The sequence below is a fragment of the Gobio gobio genome (assembly GCF_949357685.1).
Source record: "Gobio gobio genome assembly, chromosome: 15".
Lineage (NCBI taxonomy): Eukaryota > Metazoa > Chordata > Actinopteri > Cypriniformes > Gobionidae > Gobio > Gobio gobio.
The window spans coordinates 19,813,746-19,831,675 of record NC_137108.1 but is presented as its reverse complement, the minus strand read 5'-3'; the positions used below and the strand labels follow the sequence as shown (position 1 = coordinate 19,831,675).

At 37.2% G+C, this 17,930-nt stretch overlaps 2 protein-coding genes across 2 annotated transcripts in view; both read left to right on the top strand.

Moving 5' to 3' along the window:
• gtf3c6 (general transcription factor IIIC, polypeptide 6, alpha) overlaps positions 1-17,930 on the top strand; it is a 1,355,101-nt gene that overhangs the window by 526,119 nt on the left and 811,052 nt on the right. The gene's annotated exons all lie outside the window — the stretch shown is intronic.
• Positions 390-17,610, top strand: hibadhb (3-hydroxyisobutyrate dehydrogenase b). The gene is made up of 8 exons (XM_079836223.1): positions 390-503; positions 1,056-1,216; positions 1,357-1,466; positions 3,765-3,886; positions 14,984-15,117; positions 15,208-15,284; positions 15,422-15,578; positions 16,904-17,610. Exons 1-8 carry the CDS (start codon positions 434-436, stop codon positions 17,060-17,062), a joined length of 990 nt encoding a protein of 329 aa, XP_079692349.1. The 5' UTR covers positions 390-433; the 3' UTR covers positions 17,063-17,610.

Below are 17,930 nucleotides of genomic sequence, written 5' to 3'. Positions count from 1 at the left end.
AACATATGATGTACTCAAACTCTACATATTTATATTGATTAAGTTACTATATATATATATATATATATATATATATATATATATATATATATATATATATATATATATATATATATATATATATATATATATATATATATATAGTGGAACCCGTTTCTCTATCTGTTTGCATACAAGCAAAAAAAGATTTTTATTAAATACAAATAATACAAGTTTTCTGGGATTAATTCAACTACAGGGTAAATAAAGGCAATTTAAAATAATTTATTTATGTTCTAAACAAATCTATTATGAAATTCTGAGGATGTCCCGCCTTCCCTCAAATGCCATTGGATGAAGAGATTCGAGAGGAATAAAACGTATGGAGGCACATGTGTCAATCATCGATTATCCAATCGCGTCACTGTAAGTCGAAGGTCAAGAGCGAAGCAGCATGGCCGCTCTGTTAAGGGGCTCGCGGTGTCTAGTAGGAAAGTGTCATAACCATGTCAACGCCGTGCAGGGTAATGTGTTTGCACTGTTATCCTAAAATTTATGTTTTTTTCTGCTACTATGTATTTCCATGCATATCTTCCGTGCAGCAAGCATCTGGTATAATAACAATGCACTGGGAGCGCTCGGTAATAGCTGTTAGGCTAAAGTCACCGGCGTGTGTAAGTCACTGAAACACAAGAAGAATGTCACCAGAATCAGCCGCCATTGAATTAAATTATTATGGACAGTTGTTGGATTTGCTAACAAGTCTTTTCAGATATGTGGGAGTGAGATGTAATATATCATAATAAATGTAAAGGGACAAAGCATTATTGAGATTTAAGTAGTACACAAGCATTTTAAATTGAGCTCTTATGATCTATTTTCACTAATTACTTTTTGTTTTACTGTTTGAGGTAAGGTGTAATATAAAATCTTTACTTTTGACATACCTGCCTCTAGGTCAACATGCACAGCCTGCACATCTTATTTTGATTATTTGAATCTGCCACAGTCAATGTTAAGTGCTAAAATATCCCATTTGAAATTCAAAATTTGACACAATTCATGTCTCTTCTTAGTCTCCATCAGGTCAATGGCCTCTAAAACCCAGGTGGGCTTCATTGGCCTGGGGAATATGGGAAACCCAATGGCAAAGAACCTCATAAAACATGGATATCCAGTGATAGCCTCAGATGTATTTCCAGAGTCCTGCAAAGAGCTACAGGAGCTTGGAGCTCAGGTCAGGATAACGGACTTAAAACTTAACTTGGTCACATCTGACTTGCATTAAAGACCATGATGTACATGCTTTGTATGATTGATTACGTCTTAGTTGTTCCTTTGAATGAGGCTCTCTGACTGTTCGTGCTCTGTTCTCAGATCCTGGATAACCCTGCGGATGTGGCAGACAAGGCAGATCGTATCATCACAATGCTTCCCTCCAGCCCCAATGTTATAGAAGTGTATACAGGCGCAAATGGTATTCTGAAGTAAGAACCTCTTTCCTGTACAGGCTAAATAGTCAACATTTGAACATCAGTTTAATTAGAAAACTAACTTAATTCCTGAGTTAAAAAAAGTAGTCAAATCCAACATGTATTCAGCCATTCTTAAAGGGGTCATATAATGCTACATGCACTTTTACAAGTTGATTGTATGGAAATGTGTGTTGTCAGTGTCTGTACACAACCATCCTATAATGATAAAAATCCATCCAGTGGTTTTTTTTCTCAATATAATTCATAATTCCACGTTTATAATGAACAACGCGTTATGGTTATTGTGTTATTACAAACTGTGTACGCTGGTGATAAAGTTAATGTGCTAACACTACAATCTGTCATTGAACTAACGTATACATCAGTAAACACATAGCATTCGTATCTCACTACGCTACCCTGCCAGTAACGTTTAATACAAAGATAGATCAAATTGACATTACGTTAACCAACCATTCAGAAACGTCCTGTTCGAGCCTTAATTGTCGAACTTCGTTGGGGCCGTCATCTTGTTCCGGTCCGACTCTGGTTCAAATTGATACGGTTGCACAGATGTGTCCTCAGAGACTCCCGTTGCCATTCTTTCTCCAAAATATACCCTCAACTGTTGTCAAGGCAACACTCCACGTGTGTTGTGTCAAAATGCCCCTCAGAACAGAGGGGCGGGGTGAGCAAAGCTCATCATTTAAGGGCACATGCACTGAAATGGCTTGCTGAAAACAGAGCTGTTTTTGACCAGATAAAGAGTGTTTTCTTTTAATTCAAGTGTATTACAAATTTTTTTTTTAGACACTAAATAATCATATTAACTTGTACAAAAATGGCGTTATATGACCCCTTTTAAAGGAATATTTCACCTAAAAATGAAAATTATCCTATTATTTACTCACTCAACCAATCCTATGTGTATATGATTTTCTTCTTTCAGCCAAACACAATCTGATTTATATTAAAAAATATCCTGGCTCTCCCAACTTTATAATGGGAGTGAATAGTTCCAAAAAGCGAATCCATCCATCATAAATGTAATCCATACTGCCGTACGCCGTTCACGAGTGTGTCGAGTGACCCCCGACCCAACGTAGGACATGGCTCCTTTTCTCTCATGTCAAAATCCTCTGACATTTTTCTCTAAAACGTTTTTTAGACTTCTAATTCATGACTGGCATCTTGTTTTGCTCTTTGCGTCCGGCGTCCGCGTTCGTTAATTCTCCTGGGCTCATGCTACGCCTACGTTGGGTCAGAGGTCACCCTTCCGCCGGAAATTGACACTCTCGATTATAAAGTTTTAAATACAGATATCTTTCTTACAAAAGAAGGAAGAAACAGGATATTATTTATGTGTATGGCTGAAAGAAGAAAGTCATGTACACTTAGGATGGCTTGAGGGTGAGTAAATTTACGGGATACATTTAATTTTTGGGTGAACCATTCCTTTAACGATAGATGATAATATCAGGGCCCTATGATTTCCGCAATGCCGACAACATGGACAGAGTCATAGAATCCAGTTAGAAAAAATGAATTTACAGTATAATGTGGAATGTCATGAGATTTGGCAAAATTTGGATGAATAAATCAAAAGTAGAGCTCTATACTTAAACAAATTGTTAGATGGGCTAGTGTCTGCAAATGTTAAAGCATGAAAGGACTGCTTTTAATATGTAAAATGACACCTATGAAGTCGTGCATGTCAACTACACATACTCAAGCACACGGGACGCGTGTTTTCATTGTCTGCCATCTCACTATACTGTACGAGGACATGAACTTTATCTCCAGAGCTGCTCTGAGAGTCACTAAACCAGGATTTCACCATTTTATTTGATAACTATTTTCATATATACACGTAGGTACTCAAAGGTCTTCATTATAACAAAAATAAATGTTCAGTTTACTATGAATTGTGACAGAAATATATTACTATTGTACAGTAGAATGTTGTAATAATAATAAAATTAACATTATTTGAGAAATATCACACAATTTTCTTCCATTTTAACAGTAAACGGGTTGTTGAGCACTTTGTCAATTAATTTTCCTTTCATTCTATTTTAAAAGATTAGTTAAATTGTTAGTTTTATGCCTTCATTTATTTACCACCATTTTAAATGGATTTGTATTAAATCATAAATCCAGAAAATTATTTGAATTAAATAGACAAAACAAATTGGGCCCTGTAATATGCAGATTAAATGGCATTTTAGCTTAATTTATTGCGGTGAGAATTTAAACTTTTTTTAAAAAAATATAATTTAAAGATCTGTCACAAAAATCTTTACTCAACAGGAAAGTGAAGAAGGGATCCCTCCTCATTGATTCCAGCACTATTGATCCAGCCGTCTCCAAGGAAATCTCAGTTGCTGCAGAGAAAATGGGAGCTGTTTTCATGGATGCCCCAGTGTCTGGAGGTGAGATGAGACAAACTCTCACTTCCTTTCCGACTCGATACGAAGGGCAGACGTAGATGCAGTAACTCGCATAGTATGATGTAACCATTATCTGAAACCTGACTGCACACAAACCACATATGTAAGTGTAGAAAATGTTGCTAATGCATGATTTAAAGGTGTCATAAATCTCACAACCATAGTCACAGTTATGAAACTAGTCACTGTCTGGGAAGAGGTACATGTTTCTTAAAGAATCTTTGGCCCCAGTTCAAGCATTGTGGTTTTTGCAATTACAGGTTTGTGTTAATAGTGGAATTCAAGTTTCACATTAACGTCCTAGCTTGATCGCAACCATCCTCTGGTTTTTATTTGTCCTTGCTGTGTTGAATGGTACAATAGTAGTTTGCTAAAGATATTTGAATCCAAATTGCCAAAGATACATTTACTTTTAAACATCAGAATGTATGCTAACGGGGACATTGAAATGAAAATCTAGGTTCACAAAGTCAAACTTCAGGACACCAGTTACACCCGAGTTTTCTTCTTTCTGTCCTCTGTTTCAGTGTGCGGTGGGTGATTTGCAGGTTTGTTGATAGGAAAGAGTTTTATCACCTGCCTCATCTTGCCCATTTTCTTAATCCAGCCATTGGTGTGGACTCCTTGAATTATAGACTAAATCAAAAGCCACCATCTGGGAATTGATCCCATGACCTCAACTTATGGTGGAGATGGAGACAAGTGCTGAAAATCAGTGACACTAATGCTGTAATCTCTCATGTAACCCTTTTTTTAGAAACCATATATAGGATAAGATTGCGGTAGATATAGCTGTAGTCTCAATTTTGAACAAACACACGTTTAAGATAAAATGTTGCCTTCTGTTGTATTTCTGACCTGACATGGGAAGAATAGACTCCAGTTGTGTCCCAAATGACATTCTACACTATGCACTGTATACTCTATTATCTAGTGTATGAATTTTAGAAGGTTCGTTTGTTCTCTAGCATTGGCGCCCTCCCCTTCTGCTACACAAGGAAAGCTATGACCGAGAGTTCAACATTCTTTGTTTTTGCTTATATTAATTTATATATATATTTTTTTCATTTGAACACCCTACTCACACTATTTATACTATAAGGTAGCAAAGAATACTGCTTAAGTACAAAATGTTTATAGCCTGACAAGCCAGACCCACATCAAGATGTTGGGTCTGGGAACTCACCATTGGTAGGGCTCAATCCGAGGGGCGGGATAAACGGCTGTCTTTCAAATTCCCTCTGCATGCAATAGGTCAGTGCTACAACCAACCAGAGCAACGAAGAAGGTGAAGCGGAGCTAGTTGATAGATTAAACTTTCGCCGTATCCGATCGGCAAAACTCTGAACACCTGTTCCTTTCTTACGAATGACTTCAGTGCTGTTCTTGGTTCTTTTCTCAAAGAAAAGATTAACTTAAAGTCTTCCAGAGTCGTGGACAAAGCCGATTCAAAAGACCGCTGTTCGCCAGCTTCTTTGTTTACAAGTAACACGCGGAACTGCGTCAACTCTGCAGTCATTATGTTAAGCTCGCCCACGGACTCTATACACAATGGGATTGGCCTGACCAGAGTTTGGTTTTTCCAGCTTGCAAGCCAACGGAGAGTTGCTAGACTACCCTGACTGCAAATTAGATTTGCTACCGCTAGGGTGCGTCTAGATTTCTAGGCTAACATTTTTATGCACTGCCTGAATCTGTGCATAACTACATTCTTCAATATTCAAAATAAGAATTTCGACATGAAGAATTGTGTACGAACAAAGGTTTGTCCAATGTTCTTACCAAGACATGTAGACTGAGTGTCATAAAGAGAGGTCTTGACTAATATGGGCAGCAGTGAGGTTTGCAAACACTTGGGGAAGTAAAATAAAATGGACGAAGAGTGATTTCAAGCCATATAGTTTTATCTCTGTCCACTTTAGAGGCTCATAAGGCCCACTTTCTTTGAGCATCTTGGATGTGTCTTGAGACCTAGTCTAGTTGCTTAACTGAGATTTATACCTTTGCTTTCTTTCCTACTGTGCCGAATTAAAGAGATCCACTTCTACGCTCAACCTGGTTGGGGCAGTTTTAAGCTCAACGATATTTGGAAAGAACCGTTCCTCCAGTCGTTCCTGAACTACGTAGTTGCTTTTACAGTTCGGTTATCATATTCAATGGTTTTTATCATGCACAAGTAGTTGTCGTTTTTATCTTTTCTTATCTTTCTTACTCAATATTTGAAAATTAAGTTATTCTGTTGCTGACTTTGTTGTTGGTGTCGGATTGAGGCCTCCACTGGCACTATAGCAGTGATTGATATCACAATAGGGCAAAGCTTGGACACCCACCAGTTCTGTAAAGTTTTAGACCCGTTTATATAAACTGAATGCTTAGACATCAATAGGACTTTTTACACTGCTTAACCCCGGATCATTGTCGTTCTAAGCACCGCTTTTAACCCTGGGTAAAGTTGGCACCAAATTTTACCTGAGATTATGAAACCCTGCTCAGAAGCAGGGTTGGCACTGCTTTTGCGGTGTTGATCTTGCATTGTGGTGCCGAGTTGTACAGTGTGAAATGAAGTGGTGTTAGAATGTTACAACTAGATTCTTTGCAACCAACAGCCAATCGCATGCATCATATTTGCATGCTTTGAACAGTCATAGAAACACTGCGTGTTATAAACACTAGGTTATGTTATAGCGTTTGAGGGGAAATATGACAAATGGTGACAGAAAATGCAACAATTTGAGTGAATAAATGGTTTCAATCTTAATTTCATAGTCTAAAAGTCCATCCAGTATAAACTTGATACAGTCGGCAATATGTAATATGAGGATTCACAATCACAGGACACTGAAGCTGCAAATAAGAATGTTACTCCAGTGTTTAGGAATGCAAAGTACAAAATGGCTGCATATGAATGCCCAGGATTAAATGTTAACCTTGGGAATGTTGTTGTTTTTTTTCTACTCAAAAAGTATTGTACAGTTTGTCATAAACAGAATATATATATATATATATATATATATATATATATATATATATATATATATATATATAAGGCCCATTGTGTCATAAAACACACGGTTTCTGCCAGTCTCATGTTAATCTTGAGTACCTATAGAGTAGTATTGCATCCTTCATATATCTGGAGAATCTTTAGTTTTATCATATTTATAAAAGACAGATATGCTGTAGCGATTCTGTACCGAGCATTAAGTCATCTGCAGGCCCCTTTGAAAGGTAGCTGAGGCCCTGGTTAAAACCATTGATTTAAATGAGTGGTAAAACACTATTTCATTTTACTTACTTTAGCTAGTGTGTAATGTTGCTGTTTGAGCATAAATAACATCTGCAAAGTTACAACGTTTAAAGCAAAGGGAGATATTTGCTTTTAAAGAAATCAATTTCTAAGGACTACAGCAAACGGCCGGTAGGGACTACAGACATTCCTCCAGGGTTGCTGACATCACCAGTCCCAATATTAATATAAACCCCTTCTCTGAGAATATAAAAAAAGGGGGGCGAGGACATTTTTTTTTATTGCTGTGGGGAAGAGTTGTTGCGGTATAGTTAGTAGACTGGGATGTTGTTGCTGCAGTGCCGACGAAACGCTGTTATTTTCATCCGGATTGCAGGTCCACTTTGTTCAGCCATCCTAGGGACGGTGGAGTTTGGGATCAATGGTTAAAATTTATTTTTAACTCGGTCCCTCATAATTATTACCCAAATCTCGCTCTGTGCTGCACATTTCACGGAGGAAAGCTTCCACAATCTTCGCGAGTTCAATGCAGGATTCGCACAACGGCTTGTCCTGAAAGATGGATTTAAAAACAGAAGCTGTTTACGGGCCACAACTTGTAAGTATGATTTATTTTTCGTCGATGTGCTTTCCTTTAATGGTTCGTATTGTTAATTGTACGTTGTAGCAAGGAAGTAAACAAATGACAACACTGTTTGGCTCTGCAAACCAGTTTGTTAAATGCTCATTCATACTTAACGTTATCCGACAAACACCTAATGCTACAAACTTTTTTTAAATCTCAACAGCGAACTTGGAATTAGTGTAAATTATTCTTTGATTAGAGCTTTTATGTATTTATCTACATGCATGCTAAACATGGTTCTGTGTTTGATTTGGCTACTATAGTAAAGCTGATGTTAAGTGTTCGTTTTGGGTTAATAGTTCTTGCGACAGATATTTGGCTACAATCGTTCTAAAAATACAAAAGTAACAGTGCCAATCAGTAGCAATCACTATAGATCCGCAGTCTTTACTCTTGAGGACTGAACAGGTTCTGCTCGATCATCTTCACTAAAATTGTCTAGGTCCGATTCGGGCTCAAATTGGTATGGTTTAATTGACGCCATTGTTTCTAATTGTTACCAAATCACAGTCTACCGGTAAAGGTAAGGGGTGTGATGTTTCCGACAAACGTGCACTAGGCGGTTAGCGAATCACAACACACTGGGCCAGCTAACCAATTCGCCCATTGCGTATTTTTGAGGGACCAGCTTCATAGAACCCGGAAACCATCATAGTGTTTTTACAAGGAGAGACAGAGCAGTGTAGAATAAAGGTAAAATATATATAGTCGCTGCCCGATGAAACTCACGTATGTCCAAAACGGTTACTTTTCAGGAAGTGAAAAAAACACCGTATTGCAAAAGCAGTTGAATGTAGCGTTGTCATACTTGGTACGGCATCTTTACATGTAACCATATTCTTGCCAGTGTAATGATATAATCAACATTTGACCAAAATTGAGTTTAAATGGACATGCGTGCATATTTTACAGTAATGGTGGTCGATACGCGTTCTTCCGATCATTAATTAGAATGGCCAAGTCGCATTTCATATTGACAGAGGAATACGTGCTGGACATTCTCAGCCTCTGGCAAGCGGTGATGGCAGTATGAGTGAGGCATGTTCTAGTGACAATCATGACAGTAGCATTACAGGCTATAATTTGATCAGTTTGACTAAGAAAAAAAGTTTGAATCTTATCATTGAGACCGAGTTTATTTACATACTAGCAAGCAAACTAATCTGTGAAGAACTAGATTAGAACTAAACTGTGGAGAGCTTCAATGTCGTACTTTCGGCTATCCAGTGCTGAGCTTCGATGAAACTTCGAGACCGGCGAGATGCTTTCACAGGGCGGGAGATACGCGGTGTGATTGACAGCTTTGACACCAAATGGATATACGTGAAAATCAGATGACACGATTTCACAACTTTTCATTGGCCATTTAGATATGTGAAGCATACTGTATACGGAAATGAACCTGGACATTCAATCCGTCGAAAAATCAAAAAATCGGCAAAATGGACATACGTGGTTTTCATCGGACAGCGACGATATGAAATTTTTTTTTTTTTTTTTAAACGAAGCATGAACACATGTTACAGTGCACCCCACAAACAAAATCAAGCCTTCGAAAGAATGTTTTACCACCCCTTTAATAATTTAATCGTTATATCACGTATAAAATATGATTTGGTCTTTTAAGATGAAAACTGTGTAATGTCTCCAACTCTCCATTTTTTCCAAAGGGTTTCAAAGAGTAAAGTTTCCCTCATCATGCAGTATTGAAGAATTGGGGTGTTAATAAATATTTGACTACAAACCTAAAAGTATGTGACCATAGCCTGAGAAAGGCTCATATCTTAAAAGTGCAGCAGCAAAATGGAATTGTGTAAGGCTCAGCAAAATGGCAAAACCAAAGCAAAATGGTTGTGAAAAACAAAAGACACTTTCTTTTAATATAATATAATATCATAACATAATAACACTGATTATCTCTTCATCACGGCACCTGTTAGTGGGGGGAATGTATTCGGCAGCAAGTGAACATTTTGTCCTCAAAGTTGATGTGTTAGTAGCAGGAAAAATGGGCAGGATATTTACAACATTACCTTGTTATAATAGTGCTTTAGAATTATTATTTTTTTGTATTATATAACTGTAACAATATAACAACAAATTGAGTTATATTAATATAACTATATGAATTGTATAACACACGTTTGAATACCTTTTAGCAAACTACCCCTGGAACAAAACCTTCTCTGGAGCAGAGTTGCTATGGCTACTTGCATACCCTGGAAGTTACCTCTGTTTTTGGAACCGAAAGTTGAGCTTATCCGCTTATTTACCCATAAACATACCCAGGTATGTCTCATAACCTGCTTTCTGGAATACCCCCCTGAACAGCACACTTTGCTATCTGTGTTTAAACTACAATTTAAACATTCAAGCGCAAGAAGACGCAAAGGAGAAGTCGGGTGCGCTGTAAGAAGATTTGTGTGTGCACTCATCCGACGCACACATTAAAAGCTGTGAACTTTAAATGGCAATCATAATTGACTTTAAAGTGTACTGTACACATACTTTTCTCCGTGTTCGATTCTGTGTGCCTCTTATAAACTTGACTGAGGTGTGAAAACTGCATGTGTTGTCACGTAACAAGAAATGTTTAACTCAGTCAACAGCTAGTTTGTGCTTTATGGCGGTCCTCCTTTTTAATCAGGAAGTTGATCCCTCTGGTCTTTGGGCACATAAAAACAATGTGCTTCTAGTTTGCTTTCCTTAAATTGTTGCCTCTCCCAATTCATATGCGTCAGTGGGGTTTGGCTAACATACCGTTGGACCCGCTCTTGGTTTGTGAAACAGTCATAAGAAATCCACAGACCTGCTCATTCTCTTTACTTAGACCCTCCAGACATTATTCTCAGCTCCGTGTTAGCGCCTGTGAAGGAGGCTTAATGAAACGTGAGCCACAACAAACCGTCCCTGACGTCATGCGCGTCTGTGTTCACAGCAGATGGCGAAGTGCTTGTGTATTTATAGAACTTTCCTCTCTAAGAGTAATTATGGCACTTCGATGGTGCTACATTTTGAAGACCCATCCTCTCCAACTTTTAAGCTTTGATCATTCTCTGATTGGTCATTTAGCTGACTAGTCGACTATCCACTTCCATTTGTATTTGTTGCAATGCTCTTCTGTGGAACTTTAACTTGAATGTCGGTTTAAAGGGATAGTTAATGACAATTCTAGCGTCATTGACTTAATTACTTACTTACTTACTTACTTACTTACTTACTTAGTCTTTCTAAACTCATACAGACTTTTTCTTTCAGAGAACGGGCTGTTTTGAAGAATGTTTCAGCTGTTTTTGATTTTTATAATGAAAATATTAGACACCACTTACTTTCAAGCTCCAAAAAGAACAATAATCCATACGTCTTCTGAAATGATTTAGAATTACTTTGTCTGATAAACAAATCCAAATGTAATACTTTATTAACTGAAAAAAAAATCCAAACAACGAAGACGATCACATCAAAACAGACACAAACCTCAAATGTCAACTAACATCAAACCTAATTGGTTCTTGGACGTCACATGACCAAGCATGGTGTGTGTTTCCATATTTTAAGTAATCCGTGTTATTTCAGAGTGAATAAAGGCTTAATTCTAGGGATGCACCGAAATGAAAATTCTTGGCCGAAACCGAAAACCGAAAAAGAGGAAACCAAGGCCGAAAACCGAAAACCGAAACACCGAAATAAATTATGCCAATTATTAGTACCATTGCATTTATGCAATGCACTAAAATCAAGGCATTGTAATTGCATAAATTAATATTAAAGTCTCAAAGAATAAATCAATTACAAATTATGCCAATATTTATTTAGCACATTGCAACAATGCACAGTATAAAATAAAATTCAAACTAAAATGTTTAACTTGACCCCACTCATTTGTGCATTAAATAATAATGTACAGGCCTACAGACCTACAGAAAGGTTTTAAAATTAAATGTTCTCTCATAAAAACAAAGTACATTTAGGTCTAGTGCATTTTAAATTTTTCTCTGTAGGACTACTACAAGAAAGTGCATTCAGAACAAGTGCAACTGCTTAAAGATAAAACTATTTTCTCTGTAGGCCTTCAACATAATAGTGTATCAAAGCAAAGACTGCCATAGCCCATATGTTAACTGTTGAATAGGGGTGTAACGGTACACAAAACTGACGGTTCGGTACAGCAGTTTTACAAAATGACTTTTTATTTATTTTTATTGGTTTACTGGAAAAAAAAGTATCTGTTCTTAAATGAATTAAATTATAACTAAAAGTGTATTGAAGATATTGCTGTAAACTATATAGGGAGCCCTTACTTGCACATTAATATTAAAGGTTAACAACAGAGCCCAAACTATTAGCCTAAATTCAGTTGCTATTTATTTTTAGGTCTAATAATCATCACTCAAATAACATAGTACGCAAACATGCAAACTTCACATAAGGCAGTTTTTGCAATAACTAATAATCTAATAATAAAATTGTTTTTTCTCCAATTCGTTGTTGAAATATAATCATTTATACACAGTGTCTGTCATTTTCATGACAGGTTTATTTAAACATACAGGAAATAATCAAGATATCATTAACAGGTTAAGTAGAATATAATGAATATAACGGCTAATATAGGTCATATATTTAGTGAAAGAGTTGATTTACTCTAGTGAATAAAATTCTGTGGACACTGAATGACTGCCTGAGGTAAATGTGATGCTAAAGTTGCATGACATTGTTTAGGCTAGTTTACAAGCAGTTATATTGACGTCTTTTCGCTGTTGAAACACTGATTGAGCGATTACACCACATATGATACGTGACAGTAAGTGTTAATGTATCCTCAACATACCTTAGATGTTCATTCATGTTTATTCTTAAGGAAGAGATGATCGATCGCGCTCACAGATGATCGCGTTCACGCGCGCGCGCGCGCCGCGGCTTGAACTGTGATGTGATCAGTGATGCCACATTAAAGAGCGTCAAAACGGCATTTATCGTTTGAATTTCGTGATACATGTTGATCGATGTTTGTGTGGGAACTCACAGTGAAGTCTGTTCCTCTTCTCATCGAGAACATGAGCTCTGGCTGTCAGTGCTTGTACATGGAGCTGACGTGGGTGTTTCTCAAATATACTGCTTCAGACAAGCACGTGCAGGTCGCGGTTTCTGTTTGCGTCACCACAACATTTCGGCCGTGTTGTTTCGGTGATAAAAGTATTTCGGCCGAAAACCGAAAATGCACTTTTGGGCCATTTTCGGCCGAAAATTTTCGGTGGCCGAATATTCGGTGCATCCCTACTTAATTCTGTACATTTAAATCTGTACATCTTGGACAAAAACGGCTTCAACATTAGCAACCAAGCAACCGGCTCCAAGTTTAACTGAAAGCAACTTGCATATCTTAAAATATGTCAGTGTGCCATTGGGTTTTGTCTCAAGATCCACACTAGTAAAGTTTTTTTTTTTTTCTAGGGTAAATTTATAAAAGCTGCTTAAATGCCCTAATTGAACTAAACTTAATCCTGGTTTAATCTAAGCCCTGTGTGTGAAACCTGAGGGCTGTTCCATAAAACAAGATTAGAATACAAGCCAGGCTTATTTTGTTTAGTCAGACTTATTGTCTGTGGATTCTGTTTCATAAAGCAAACTTAAAATAGTTCAAACTCAGTTACTCTGGCAACTTATGTTGGGAAACTAACCTGGTCCGGGGCAGGCTAACTGTCATGCTAAGCTGAGCTCCTCTAACACGGACCAATAGGAAAGCAATGATATTACCGCTGACTCTCTCGCATACCATTATTTGACTTGTATTAATCACTATCAGTCCAAAAATAAATATATAGTATATCAACTTAAATAATGTTACAATGATAAATGATACATGTGCCCAAGATGGTTATGAGAAGAACATTACCATCTTAAAAAAATGCTTTTTAAAGCAGAAGTTAAAATCACTAAATTAAAATTTTAAATAAATAATAATAAATGCACTGACTACATTTTAACTGGTAAGATGAATCTGAGCTTAGTAATTGGCCTACAATATGCCTACATTTGATTTATCATTACAAAATGGTCCCTTTACAGTTATTGCTATCATAAAAATACACTTGCGCCTATTTGTAGATTTAAAATTTCTAATTAAGGCACATCTAATGTCCAAAAACAAATTTTAGCAAAATTGTCAAATTGTAATTTTTCAATAATTATTCCTTTATTTTTCCTTCTACTTTTTTTTTGTGATAATACCCACCACCAACACATAAAAAAACTAGAACCATAATTAGAACCATAATCATTAAGTACATACTTTTACCTAGGAAAATGCAAAAGAGAAGGAAAAAAACAAAATCTATACATAAATTGTAATAAATGAAACATTCACATCAAATAAGTAATTCAAGTAATTATTATTTAAACCTCAAATAATAATAAATAAGTAAATAAAATAAGTTAACTAAAAGGGAAGGATGGTTATATTAAAAAGGTAATTCATGTAAAATGCATTCCTTTATTTTATAGAATAGCCTATTCTTTAATTTTAGAGGTGCCCTTATATTTTCAAAATGTATAATTTTGCTCTTAATTTCATGTTATCCTCTCCAAAGCGAACTTTATAAACGTAATAATTTAAAACTATTGTTTTCTCCAAAAATGTGTTATTGCTTTAAAAGCTGTAATTCTCAGCTCATAACTCATCTTTATTCCTTTACCCAAAACTATATTTCGTATCTTATATTTGGTTTCTTAAAACATTCTTCCCCGAATTACTTGTCCAATGTTTTTATTATTATTTTACCAGTATACAATTATTGCACTCCTATTTGGCGCACATGCATGCAGTAGTGCTCATTCAATGTAAGAGTTTCTAACATTTACAGATGAAGAATATACCTGTGAAATGTAAGTAAAACACCACGTCTCAAACACATAAAACAGCACAAAATATATGTTTTTTTTCTGTGGTGGATTGATTTGATCCATGATTGACCTCTAGGGCTGCTTAAGAAAAGCGCACACACAAAATGATCTAGACAAGATAAACCTGGATTGCATGAACTTCAATGACCTTTTATGAAACCCCTTTAGCCCTAACTTATTTGTTAGGTTCATTCAAGTCAGGTTTTGGAGTTTATCCCCGCTTTCCTTAGCGTCTTTTTATAAAACAGCCCTCAGGCCTAGTTGTAATATGTATGACTTGCATTGTTTTCTAAATTTTTCTCAGGTGTTGGTGCTGCCAATTCAGGTAAACTCACCTTCATGGTGGGTGGGCCAGAGGAGGAGTTCAATCCAGCCAAGGAGCTTCTTACCTGTATGGGTGCTAATGTGGTGTACTGTGGCCAAGTCGGCACTGGACAGGTACGAGCAGGGTGTGATTTAAGAATATAGTGGCATTCTTGGAAAGGTGCTGATTTATCCCTGATCGTAATCTCTCTTCCTTGTTTGTAGGCAGCTAAAATCTGCAACAATATGCTGCTGGCCATTGGGATGATTGGAACAGCAGAGACCATGAACTTGGGAATCAGGTGCAGTTTAATTGAATTATTTGATTCAGTAAATTAAGTAAAAGCATAGCAGTTTTATTGTTGTTACGGATTGTATTCTACTATTTTTCTAGCCTGTTTTTTTTTTTTTTATGGAGATTTATTTTGTGCACTCACAGATTAGGGCTTGACCCGAAGCTTCTTGCAAAGATCTTGAACATGAGCTCTGGCCGCTGCTGGTCAAGTGACACATACAACCCTGTCCCGGGAGTGATGGAGGGAGTGCCCTCAGCAAACAACTACCAGGGTGGCTTTGGAACTACACTAATGGCCAAGGTTTGCTTTGTCATATAAAAAATATATTTATTACCTTTTTGTGATCATTTTAGAGGTGGTTCTGTTTGCAGCTGTGTACCCTTTTCACTGTCAAAACTAGGGATATTTGCACCTTTTTAAATGAATTTGCTTTATAGTATCACTTCTATATTCGTACACATTCATGCTATTGTACCATGTTTCCCAATGTTGTTGAGCGTTGTATAGCCAGACTTTCAGACTGAAAGTAGACTCCATAGCAGCTTTCATTGGACCACCCAAAAAGCAACCAATCACAGTTAGTTTATTTTCCAGCGTCATGTCTAGGGGAAATTTTTTTTAACATTGATGTCCCTACAATAACAGACCGGCATGTCAAACTGTTGGACGTACTTTAAAGCATCTAAGCTGCAAACTCAACTGCTTTTCTTCTTCCATGAGGACCGTTAAAGAACGCAACATCCAAATGTTCCCAATTTTGTGTGCCATATTTATCAGACTTCTAAGCATTGTGTTGTTTTTTTAACATGGCATGTTGAGTTAAAGATGGTCTACTTTTTTCTGTCGAGATACTATATTCTGCTTACAGGCAAGAATGCGTCTTTGGGTGAATCCAATTGACCTATCGGTAAGCCCCTCCCCTCAAACGCAGATGAGCCAATAGCAATTGAGTATCAGTTGCGCTGGGACCGGAACTCGGACATCTTTAGGTTTCAGCACCATAGAGAAACATTGGAAAATCCGAAGCTCTCATCGGTTTGATGGTGTTAAAATGTTGTGCCTGAGGTACTCTAACATTGATTCCAGGGATCCTGAGAGGATTTTCTGTTCTGTCATACTCTCGTTAAGTTACGATTAAAGTCTGCTAACATACAAACCGAAAAGGCATACGGTCTGTGTATATGTTTGTTTACTGTTAGTTGTATGAGTGTTTTTGTGTAGCTTGCTGTGTATGTTAATGGTAATGCAACGGAAAGAGACAGTTTGTGAATGAGACGTTAATGCGCACTTCTTATGCTTTTGTTTGTTCAGCTCTTACGATGATTTTTTTGGAGTGAAAAAGGACATAATAAACTTGATAAACCATCAGTTAAGTTTGGCCATCATTCGGATGGGGTATACGCTACATTCTGTGTCCAAAAACATCTCGGGATAAGGTTTTCACACTGACAGCTTTCATTGTAAGATATAGCAACTCCGTTTGTTTGTCCGAGTTAGCAACAGTAACTAAGGGGGGCGGGGCTTACCGATAGGTAAGTCAATTGAGCCAACCTACTTATTAGTCCATTTTTAAAATGTGTAGTTATGCACATCCTTCATTGACTTTTGCTGACGTTTATCCTCAGGATCTGGGACTTGCTCAGAATACAGCAACCAACACAAAGACCCCAGTGCCGTTGGGCTCTCTGGCCCATCAGATCTACCGTATGATGTGTGCACGCGGCTACGCCAGCAAAGACTTCTCATCTGTCTTCCAGTTCCTTCGAGAAGAGGAGGGCCAGTAGATGGCATCACTCTCTGCCCCTGCCACAGCCTTACCCAGCACTACCTGCCTTGCACATGATCTGATTTGCAAAACTTTGACCCAACTATGTGATTTCATTGACATGCATGTGCTGGGAGCCATGAAAGAACGAGTGTGTGAGTGAATTCTGAATGAAGGCTGTAAGTTCCTGTTGGAATCATGTTACTCGTGTGGTCCTATCCATGTACAATTAGTACAATTAATCCACCAATCAATTGATGAGATGCTGTGAATTGAAGTTTTGTTCTGACTTTTTCTTGCCTTTGAGGCTGTTCTGTAGGCTACAGAAAGATTAAACATTTATCATTTCATTCTCAGACACTCACAAGACTCAGATCAGCCATTACACTCCTTTCTGATAGTAAACAGGTTTGCTTGTCTAATTTTAGTCTTTATGTTCTTAATGTGTCTTTTGTGTCATATTTGGGGTTGGTTACTCTTGGTAAGTGTTAATGGTGTTGGATTTGCATCGTGTTCGTGTAAATTTAAACACTTGGAAATTAAAGCAGGAAACATCTGTTGATTTGACTTTAAGACTGGCGTGTTGATACATGAATACACATTCATATAACACCAATGTTTCATTAGTACATCAAATCTAATAGTTTTATAAACCTGGAAACTGATGTGGTATTGTCAGGGTAGGTTTACAGTTGTACAGGTAATCTTAATGAATGTTGTGATGCAACACTGCACATATTTTATCTGGTCTCCTCCCTCTCAAGGTCATGCACAGTGGAATGTCTTTTGATGCTGCTTTATGAAGCCTCACCTTGAATTCAGTGGCACGTAACATGCACATTGCACAATAAAAATGAGTCATCAACACTAGGGATCTTTTGCACATC

What these genes read in the sequence shown, in the direction of transcription:
- hibadhb (XM_079836223.1), top strand. Translation starts at nt 434, where the DNA reads ATGGCCGCTCTGTTAAGGGGCTCGCGGTGTCTAGTAGGAAAGTGTCAT. An exon ending in CCATGTCAACGCCGTGCAGG is followed by an intron (nt 504 to 1,055) that starts GTAATGTGTTTG and finishes GTCTCTTCTTAG; the next exon opens with TCTCCATCAGGTCAATGGCC. An exon ending in ACCATGAACTTGGGAATCAG is followed by an intron (nt 15,285 to 15,421) that starts GTGCAGTTTAAT and finishes GTGCACTCACAG; the next exon opens with ATTAGGGCTTGACCCGAAGC.